Here is an 11296-nt window from a genome sequence, read left to right as displayed (position 1 = left end):
AATCTTAAAAGCGGCGCAGCTTGCCCGTCAGCGGCCAAGCGAGTTTCGGGATTGGCTGGGGTGGGTAGGAGCAGATCCAATCAGCAAGCAGCGCGCGCAAACGTTCTAGGCCAGGAAGCCTTGCTGCGCCCGGCGGAGAAGACCTGAAGTCCGTGGCACTGTGGTGGTAAGAGATAGGCAAGGGAGAGCGCCTTAAGGGTTGAAAACTTGCCGCTGGGCCTGGCAGGTCCCAGGATGTGAAACTGCAGCCCCGATGGTGGGACCCTTACCTCACGGGAATTGTTTACCGGACGTCCAGCCAGTCATTGTGACCGGCTCTTCTCCCGCTCTAGAAACGCCCCGGGTTAGGAGAGATGGCGCGAGGGGCCCGGAATTGAGGGAACTGGTTAATTTGCGGGCCTCCCTTCAAGCTCTCCAAACTGACTTCTTGCTTGAAGGGGGGGGGGGGGCGGCGGGGGCGGAGAGAATTATGTACTGTATTCTTTCAAGAAAGTAAGGTCGAGAAAAAAATGTTATTAAAATCATAAAGAAGAGAAATACATTTTCAGTACTGTATGTGTATTTACTGGAAAAAAAATCCTTGTATCAGTGGACCTGCGCAGTTTAGTACTATGTTGTTCAAAGGTCAACTCTATTAGTTTCGGGTGGACATCATAATGATTGGCTATTTTTATATATTTCAAAATGATCACCACAGTAAGTCTAGTTAACATCTGTCACCGTGCATACAGAATTTTTTTCTCTGTGATGCGAGCTTTTAAGATCTACTGTCTTAGAAACTTCCAAATACAGTATTATTAACTACAGTCACTATGCTGTGCATTTCATCCCCATGACTTAGTGTTTTATAACCGCCAAGTTTGTACTTTCTGGCCCCCTTCACCCATTTTGCCCTCTCACCACTCTGCCTTTGGTAACTACCAATCTGTTCTCTGTATCTGTGAGTTTGGTTCTCTTTCTTTCTTTTTTTTTTTTTTTTTGTTCCTCAAGATTCCACATCACACGTAAGTGGGATCATATGGTAATTGTCTTACTCGGTCTGACTTATTTCATTTAGCATAATGCCCTTGAGGGCCATCATTGTTATTGCAAACGGCAAGAGTTCATTCTTTTTTATAGCTCTGTGTGTGTGTGTGTGTGTGTGTGTGTTTATACATGGCCACATTTCCTTTATCCTTTCATTTGTCTATGAATACTTAGGTTGTTTCCATATCTTGGCTATTGCAAAATAATGCTGCAATGAACATGGTGGGTGCGTATATCTTTGAATTAGTGTTTTCATTTGCTTCAGATAAATACCCAGAAGAGGAGTTGCTGGATCATATGATGGTTCTGTTTTTAATTTTTTGAGGAACCTCCAAAATACTTTTCACGGTGGCAGCGTAAATTTACATTCCCACCAATAGTGCACAAAGGTGCCCTTTTCTCCATATCCTCATCAAAATTTGTTATTTCTTGGCTTTTTGAAAATAGCCATTCTAACAGGTATGAGGTGATATCTCATTGTGATTTTGATTTGCATTTACCTGATGATTAGTGACGTTGAGCATCTTTGCATGGTAGATGCCACTGTTGGCCATCTTTCTTCTTTGGAAAAATGTCTATTCAGATCCTCTGCCCATTTTTTAATTTTTAATTTTTTTATTTATTTTTTTGCTCTTTAGTTGTATGAGTTCTAATATACTTTGAATATTAACCCTTTATTAGATATGATTTTCAAGTATTTTCTCCCCTTCCATTTTCATTTTGTTGATGATTTCTTTTGCTGTGCAGAAACTTTTTAGTTTGCTGAATTCACACTTGTTTATATTTTCTTTTGTTGCCTTAGCTTTTGGTGTCAAACCCCCTCTCCCCCCACCTGCCAAGTATCCTCGAGGAGATTACTGCCTATATTTCTTTCAGGAGTTTTGTGGTTTCAGGTCTTACATTAAAGTCTTTAATCTATTCTGAGTTAGTATTTGTGTAAGGTGTTAGATTATGGTCCTGTTTGAATCTTTTGCATGTGGCTATCCAGTTTTCCCAGCACCATTTATTGAAGACACTGTTCTTTCCCCATTGTTTATTACTGGCTCCTTTGTTGTAAATTGACCATATATGTGTGGGGTTTATTTCTGGACTCTAGTCTGTTCCATTGATCTTAAGAGTTATATGGATACTTTCTATTAGTTTATTTCATGTATATTAGTCTTTTTCCAATAATAGTATGAGTTTCTTTAATTTGGTATTAGCTCTTTAAGTTTGTATAGCATAGTATCCCTAAATATAGCAATATTCTTCAATAAGTGAGTGGGAATTGGAATACTAACAGAGATCCCCAGAGGATGACTTACTCTCTTTTCAGAAAGGTACATTTAAGGATACAAAATGTGGGAAAGGGATAAAGTTAAACTCTTACATGTTTTAATTTATTTGTATTCTCATGCTACATTGAGTTGCCATTTCAGCTAGTTTGTTGAACGTCTATCCACACACATGCACACACACAATTTCACATTTTTTTCACATACTCATAATGTATTTTACTGATTAGTATCTACAAAGTGGGGAAAGATCAATTTGCACTTAATTTTTAAGTTAAGGTATATTTAAAACAAATATGTATATAAAATTTGACTCTTGCTTGAAAATATTCTAAAATTGTTAATGATTGTAGCTTTGTGAACTTAACTATATCTTTTATGTATAGCAAGGAAGATGTTCTGTGTAAACATTTTTGGATATGACATAAGTAATTTAACTAGTCTTACTAGTTGACTTCAGATAGTTAATAGTAATGTTAATAGCTAATAATGATATAGTTCTTTATATGCTAGGGACAGTTCTAAGAGCTTTATACATATTAACTCATTTAACTGTCATAACTTTATGGGGTAAGTAATATTATCTTCATTTTACAGATAAGGAAACTGAGGCACAGACAGTTTAAGTGACTTGCCCAAGGTCACACAGCTTGTAAGTATTGAAGCCAGGATTTAAACCTAGACAGTCCGATTGTAGAGTTCACATAAAGTTTTTTTGGATAATGTTGTAGTAAGCGTACCCATGTAGACTAAAGCAAATATATCTATCTATAGGATTATTCCTAGGAATAGAATTTCTGGGTCAGAAGATAACAGTATTTAAAGTTTTGATGGATATTTCTTATTATCCTCCAAAGTGATTGGTTTACCAACAGTGCACACCTCTTGTTCAACACTATTCTCAATATTGTTTCTTATGAAATTTTTCACTATTGCTTGTCTGGATGAAAAGTAACACTTGTTTATTTTGCTATATATATATATTTTTTGCTATATATATGTGTATATATATATATTTTTTAAGATATATTTATTTGAGAAAAAGAGAGTGCGTGTGAGTCAGGGAGGGGCAGAGGGAGAGGAAGAGAGAGCAGATTCTGCTCTCATCATGGAGCCTGACATGGGGTCAGTCTCATGACCCTGAGATCAGGACCTGAGCCAAAACCAAGAGTCAGCTGCTTAACTGACTTAACTGACTGACTGCTTAACTGACACCACCCAGGTGCCCTTAATTTGCATTTTTATGACTTCTGAGTAAGTTTAAGAATGCATTTTTTTATATTGAAAAGATATTTCTCATTTTTTTAATTCCGCATTTGTGTCCTTTGCCCATTTCTATTGGAATGTTTTTGTTGTTTAGCTTTTTATTGCAAAGTAAAATATAGATACCAAAACCCGCATAAAATAAATGTAAATTTTTTTTTTTTTAAGATTTTATTTATTCATCTGAGAGAGACAGAGATAGTGACAGAGAGCACGAGTGGGGAGGAGAGGGAGAAGCAGGCTCCCCACTGATCAGGGAGCCTGTCATGGGGCCCGATCCCAGGACCCCAGGATCACGACCTGAGCTGAAGGCAGACACCCAACCGACTGAGCCACCCAGGCACCCCAATAAATAAATTATTATAAGGTGAATGCCTTTATCACCATGGAGATCAAGAAATAAAACTTTGATAATCACCTCAAAAGTCACTTATTTGGCCCATACCAATCACAGTTCTCTCTTCTACTTCTCTCTCCCTCCCTCCAAAAGTAGTAGATGTCCTGATTTTTATGGTGATAACTTTTTGAGTTTAGGTGGTTTTTTTTTTTTTTTTAATGGTTGGTTGTTAGATTTTCTTTTCTTATTAATTTGTAGGCATTCATTATCCATTAAAAAAATTAAGTCTTGGGTGCCATATATATCACAAATATTTTCTTTAAATTTTGGGTTTTACATTTTAGCTTTTTTTTGGTTGAGCAATTTGGATCTCTTACTCAGTGCCATGAGGGAAAATACACACAGTGTGGCGTCTTAGTAATGAGGTATTAGATTAAATTTTAACTTTTTTTTTTTTTTTTTAAGATTTTATTTATTTGACAGAGAGAGACACAGCAAAGAGAGGGAACACAAGCAGGGGGAGTGGGGGAGGGAGAAGCAGGCTTCCCGCTGAGCAGGGAGCCCAATGTGGAGCTTGAACCCAGGACCCTGGGATCATGACCCAAGCCGAAGGCAGACGCTTAATGACTGAGCCACACAGGCGCCCCTAAATTTTAACTTTTTAATGATATCTTTGTCCATGTAGAATTTTTAAAAATTTTATAGAAATTTTACTTAGTTTTGTTAGAAATGCTTTCCCAATCCAAGCAAAATTGTCATCATGTTTTCTTCATGTTCTATTTTATCATTTCTGTTTTTAGATTTTTTGAGGAATGCAGGGATGGTGTTAAGATTGAGGTATATATCTAGGCTTATTCCTCCCCCCCCCTCCCCCGCAAATACTATGCAGTTAGTTAAAAAGAATGAGTAAGTTCCATAGAAGACCAAATTATACATGGGGAAAAAAAGCAATATAGTATATGAAATATCCTCCAATTTGGATTGTTCTTATATCCCTTTTATTTTCATTGCCGTGGGGGTACCTGGGTGGCTTAGTCAGTTAAGCATCTGCCTTTGGCTCAGGTCATGATCCCAGGGTCCTGGGATTGAGCCCCTCATTAGGCGGGAGCTTGCTTCTCCCTCTCTCCACCACTTGCTCGTGCTCGCTCGCTCTCTCTCTGTCAAATAGATAAAATTTAAAAAAAATTTGCATTGCCATCTCTGTTATATATCATAGGTCCATAAATGTGTTCCATTGTTCAGTTTGCCTATCCATGTGCTAATTCCACACTATAAAAATTTGTATAGTTTTATAATAAGTTTAAAATCTGGTAAGGCAAATCTTCTCATCTTCTTCATGATGGTCTTGGCTGTTTTTGGCCCCTTGCCTTACCATAAACTTTAGAATTTGCTTGTCACGTGCCCCAAATACAAACAAAAACTTTGATTAAGATTTAATAGATCAACTTGGGGGAAGTAACGTCTTCACAGTATTGAGTCCTTCAGTCTGTGAACATGATGTATCTCCCTAAGTTTCTTTAAAACCTCTCTATTGATAAGTTTGATTAAATAATATAAAACTTTAAGTTCCATAAAATTAGTATTTTGGGGGAGTGGGTTATTCTGATTTGTATTTGGTGGTGTGGGGTAGACATCTTTATTATTCTTTTTTCTTCTGTCTACTTCCTTAAAATTGTCCCACCTTTGCATTTCATGCCATCAGACTCCACCACCTACCACTCCTTGCAGTGGTTATCTAGCAAGATTATATAATGCTCCTTCATTTCTTGAAGATTTTTAGCTTCTTGCTCACTGCAACCCTCTGCAGCACTACTGTCATACTTCATGGTGATTTTAATATCCATTTATGGCCTCTCTTTTTCTTGACCTCTTTTCCTCTATTGATTATATTCTCCATCTTAGAGTAGTTACTCATTCCTGTGGTCATACCTGAAAGACTGTCATTCTTTCACTTTGTCTTTGTCCGTACCTGTGTGGCTACATTATAGAAGAAAACATATAACCATGTTTTAGTTTCACTTTAAATTGATAACTAATAATCTCAAGTGGGCATTTAATGCTCTCCAGTTATTCTACTATTTTATCCTATCCCATTCTCTTATATATCTTTTATACATTTCTTAATGTATTTCTTAAATCTTCAGTGCTTTTCCCCATTCGCATTCATAGCTGATGACCTTAGTTACCATTTCCCTGAGAAAAGAGAAGCAGTCCAAATAGAACTTCCATAAGATCCTATCAACACATCTACGAATGTACCTGCATCTATGCCCCTAATATTCTGCCTACCCTTCCATTAAAATGAACTATATATACTTCATTCTTAAATCAACCTCTCTACATGTGTATTAAGTCCCATTCTTCTTTCTCTCCTGCAACTCCTACAATATTTCCTTCTGTGTTGTTTAAGATGCTCTATTTTCTCCTGTCTTTCTTTTACCCTGAAGATTTGTTTATTTCTTTTAGAGAGAGAGAGCGCATGTGAATGAGCAGGGGGGAGAGGCAGAGAGAGAATCTCACACGGACTCCCCGCTGAGCACAGAGCCCCATGTGGGGCTCGATCTCACGACCCTGAGATCATGACCTGAGCCGAAATCAAGGGTCAGATGCTCAACTGGGTGAGCCACCCGGGCACCTCGCTACCGAAACTACTCTTATGAAGGCCTCCAGTTCTGTGTATTTATTCCACTGAAATTATTGTGACAAATTATCCTAAGACTTCAAGGTGTAAAACAACCATTTACTATGCTCAGCAATTCTTTGCATCAAGAATTCAGACAGGATGCAGCAGGACAGCTTGTCTCTGTTCCACAATGTCTAGGCCCTTGTCTAGAAGACTCAAAAGTCTGAGGGCTGAATCATGAGAATGTCCATGTGCATGTCTAATGGTTGATGCTAGCTTTTGGCTGGGAACCTTGGTTCCTTTCTATGTGGGCTTCACCGTTGGTCTCTTCATTTGTGCCAGTTTGGGCTTCCTCACAGCGTGGTAGCTGCTTTTTAAGGGATAGTGTTCTGAGACAGAGGTATTAGTGGTATTGCCTTTTATGACTTAGTCTTGGAAGTCACTTCCATAGTGACTTCTATTCATAAAGACCGTCAGAAAGTCATAGTCAGGTTCATGGGGAGGATAAATAGGTTCTGCCTCTGAATAGGGAATGATAACCTGAAATATTGCTGTGACTGTTTATGGAAAATACAGTCCTCTACTCATGTTGCTAAATAAATTGTCAATTCTGTTTTTATCTTATTTGACCTTTCTCGCATTTGGTAATTTGATAATTCATCACTCCTTCCTTTAATACTTTTGTATTTTGAGTTTTAGGATTTCATACTCTTAATTTTCCTCTTACCTTATTGGTGCTTTTTAGACTCTTTTGGTGGTTCTTCCTCATTCTCTCCAGGTCTGGAACTCTTCTCATTTCTGCCTGTACACTCTTGCTTTTGTGATCTCACCCAGTCTCACGGCTTTAAATATTTTATATGGTGATGACTCAAATTCTAGCTTGAAACTTCCCCTTGAACTGCGTACTGCACATTCAGTTGCTTAATCAGACTCTGCACTAATAGACAACTTAAATTTAGCAAGTCTGAAATTGAATTCTTAATCATCACTCCCCCATATCTTGCTGAATCTGTTTCCTCCACTGACTTCTTCATCTCAGTAATCAGCTGGCAGCTCTATCTTTCCAATTGCTTAGGCCTAAGCTTTTTTAATAATAAAAAATTTCTTGGATCATTGCAATAGCTTTCTAACTGGTTCCTACTTCTTACCTTACTGGCTGTTGTTAACCAGAGTTGTACTGTTAAAATATAATTCAAATTATGTCATTCTCTTCTTGAAAACCCTCTAATTGTTTATCATCTCAGCCTAAGTCCTTAAAATGGCCTACAAAGCCCACATGATGTCATCCCTGTAATCTCTCTGACCCCATCTTGTGTTCTCTGCCTTACTTTTGCTCCAGTCACACTGGCTGCTTTACTGCTCTAGGACATGGCAGTCATATTTCCTGCCCTAGGGTCTTTGCATTGGCGGTTCCCTGCCTGGAACCTCTTACTCTAAATATCCCTGTCTCACTTCCTTTTTTTTTTCTTTTTAAGATTTATTTATTTATTTACGAGAGAGAGAATGAGAGAGAGAGAGAGCACGAGAGAGGAGAGGGTCAGAGGGAGAAGCAGACTCCCCGCTGAGCCAGGGAGCCTGATGCGGGACTTGATCCCGGGACTCCAGGATCATGACCTGAGCCGAAGGCAGTTGCTTAACGAACTGAGCCACCCAGGCGCCCCCTGTTGCACTTCCTTATCTCCTTCATGTTTTTGCTCAGTTGTCAGCTTCTCAATGACCTTAAATGACCACATTATGTGTAAAATTACATTACCTCTGCCCAAGCACTTCCTGTTTTCTTCCCTGTCTTGCTTTCCTCCATAAAATTATTATTATTTCCACTTATATTGGGGTGCCTGGATGGCTCACTTGGTTAAGCGTCCCACTCTTGATTTCGGCTTAGCTCATGATCTCAGGGTTCTGAGATGGAGCCCCACTTGGGCTCCTCGCTCAATGGGGAGTCTGCTTGAGGATTCTCTCTCTCCCTCTCCCTCTGCCCCTCCTCCTGCTAGCATGTGCTCTCTCTCTCTTGCTCTCTTTCTGTCTCTCTCAAATAAATAAATATTTTTAAAAAGTTATTATTTCCATGTATAAATTATTTGATACATATATATATAGAGAAAGAGAGAGAGAGAAGAACGTAAGTTCCATGATACAGATTTTTGCCCATTTTGTTCACTGTTCACATGTATAGTTCCTAGATGAGTATCTGGCAGGTGATAGGTGTTCAACAGATATTGTTAAGTGAATAAATATTTTTTACTTCAGTTTTTCTTATAAGGCTAATTATTACAAGGCACATGTCAGTGAATCAGCAAGATCTAGATCCAGACAGTACTACAGACATGGAAGATGTTACAAATGCTGAAGAAGAACTTATTAAAGAATGTGAAGAAATGTGGAAAGATATGGAAGAAGTAAGTACCAAGAGGTAAAAGTGATATATATATTAATTACTATAAGATTTAATTCCATTTCAATAATAGACTTAAGGAAAATAATTATGCTGGTTCCTGGAAGCCATTATATTATACGATAAATATTTATATGGCTTTTAGACCTATAAGCATTTATTCAAGATTCTTTATGCCAAATGAGCTATAGAAAGAGAAAAAATTATGACTGTCCCTGCCATAGGAGGTTATCATCTAATAGAGGCAGTAGCCATTGTATTAGAAATATTGTGGTAGAAATGCAAAGACAACTTAGGACGAATAGTAAACCTAGATTGAAAGGGTCAAGTATACCTTTCTAAAAGCAGTAATAACTAGGGACGCCTAGAGTGGCTCAGTCAGTTAAGTGTCCGACTCTTGCTTTTGGCTTGGGTCATGATCTCAGGGTTCTGAGATCGGGCCCCACTTCGGGCTCTGTGCTGGGTGTGGAGCCTGCTTAAGATTCTCTCTCTCCCTCTCCTTCGGCCCCTCCCCCCACCTCTAAAAAAATAAATAAATAAAAAGCAAGTAATAACTGAATTCATTTCTAAAGAATAAATAGAAAGTAGCCTCTGAAAGTAGGAGAGTTACACAAAGCAGAAGGAACAAAATATATAAACATTGGGAGAGTTTAGAGAACTCTAGGTAGAATATTATGACTTAGTAAATTAGAAGAAGGACCTGTGGAGTAAGGCTGGAAAGTTAATTAGGAGCAAGAACATTGAGGATTTTGTCAAGTTTATAGTATAGGGAACCATTAAAAGATTATAAACATGAAGTGACATGAGATGCAGTTTGGGAAAATTACTTGGTAATTTTGAAGAAAATGAAATATAGAAGACTGAGACTACAGGTAGAAAGAGCATTTAGGAGGCTCTAGTACTAGTTCTGGTAAGAAGTACTGTAAGGGGGCGCCTGGGTGGCTCAGTAAGTTAAGTGTCTGCCTTCGGCTCAGGTCATGATCTCAGGGTCCTGGGATTGAGCCCTACATTGGGCTCCCTCCTCAGCGGAAAGCCTGCTTCTCCCTCTCCCACTCCCCCTGCTTGTGTTCCCTCTCTCGCTGTGTCTCTCTCTGTCAAATAAATAAATAAAATCTTAAAAAAAAAAAAAAGTACTGTAGGGCTAAATCCTGTCATTGCAAATAGTAGGATTTAAGAGATACTAAGGAGGACCAAAAGGATTTGGAACTTAATTGTTGTGAAATGGGGGAAAATTATGGATATTTTCAGGTTTTTCGTTTGGGCCAACCTTGGTGAGGTTCGATTCCTAAGACGGAGAATAGTGGAGAGAACACGTAATTATGGAGTTTGAGTGAAAATATGAATTAATTTAGAAAATGTTGTCTTTGAAATTTATGTACATTTTCTGAATTAGTGAGATAGAATCACTTCTGGTAAACTATAGTATGTTGGTAAAAGTTTTTGTACTTAAAATAGCATAGTATATGATACAGGCCACAGACTTTGCATCCCATTCTTTGTAGTAAAATTTGAGATTAGGGCAGGTTATTGGTTTTCTTTTTTTCCTTTTTTCTTTAAAAAAATTTTTTTTGAAGATCTTATTTATTTACTTGAGAGAGAGAGAGAGCACAGGCTGCAGGGAGGGGCAGAGAGAGAGGGAGAAACAGGCTCCCCACTGAGCAGGGAGCCCAGTGTGGGGCTCTATCCCAGGACCCTGAGATCATGATCTGGGCCGAAGACAGATGCTCAACTGACTGAGCCACCCAGTTGCCCCTAAAATTATTTTTTAATATAAATCCTTAGTACTCTGTATGATTAGTGTATTTTCAAGATTATATAATTTTTTTTTTCATTTTGGTATTTTTTCAGTATAGAAGTTGGAATTTAAAAATAACCATTTTGGGGGGCACCTAGGTTGTGTAGTCGGTTAAGCATCCAACTCTTGGTTTTGGTTCAGGTGGTGATCTCAGGGTCCTGGAATCAAGCCCCATGTTGGGTTCCGAACTCAGCATGGAGTCTGCTTGGGATTCTTTCTCCCCTCTTCTTCTGCCCCTCTCCCTGCCCCTGTTCTCTCTCAAATAAGTAAATCTTTAAAAAAAATTTTTTTTTTTTTTGTGAAAAGATAACTGCTACCAGAAGTAAACACACACGTAAAATTTAAATTACCCATATTTCAATCAGATGTAATCACTATTAATGGTTGTGGGATTAAAAATGGAATAGAAACAATGTCTCCTGAAGGCTTTGTTTTCTTATGATCTTAACTATCTTTTTACCTCTTCTGTTATTTTTCTATAGTGCTTTCCTTCTTATTCTCTTATTTCCTATTTTTCCATTATCTAGCTTCTAATTCACCCTAGCTATTAATTTATATTTTCTCTTTCTTTATATCTTATGCTCAT

At 38.0% G+C, this 11296-nt stretch overlaps 1 protein-coding gene across 1 annotated transcript in view; it reads left to right on the top strand.

Moving 5' to 3' along the window:
* Positions 1 to 81: 81 nt before the first annotated feature.
* The window catches only part of CENPK (centromere protein K), a 66753-nt gene continuing 55538 nt past the window's right edge, over positions 82 to 11296 (top strand). Inside the window, exons 1-3 of the mRNA XM_035014539.1 lie at positions 82 to 166; positions 2898 to 2952; positions 8771 to 8919. Of these exons, the coding sequence (XP_034870430.1) occupies positions 8803 to 8919 (117 nt within the window). The 5' untranslated portion in view covers positions 82 to 166; positions 2898 to 2952; positions 8771 to 8802. The remainder of the gene's footprint in view (positions 167 to 2897; positions 2953 to 8770; positions 8920 to 11296) is intronic.

This window comes from Mirounga leonina, unplaced genomic scaffold, assembly GCF_011800145.1.
Source record: "Mirounga leonina isolate KUSES-001 unplaced genomic scaffold, KU_Mleo_1.0 Mir_168, whole genome shotgun sequence".
In the NCBI taxonomy this organism is placed as follows: Eukaryota; Metazoa; Chordata; class Mammalia; order Carnivora; family Phocidae; genus Mirounga; species Mirounga leonina.
Note: the sequence above shows the minus strand (reverse complement) of the source record. Positions and strands in the feature narration are given on the sequence as shown.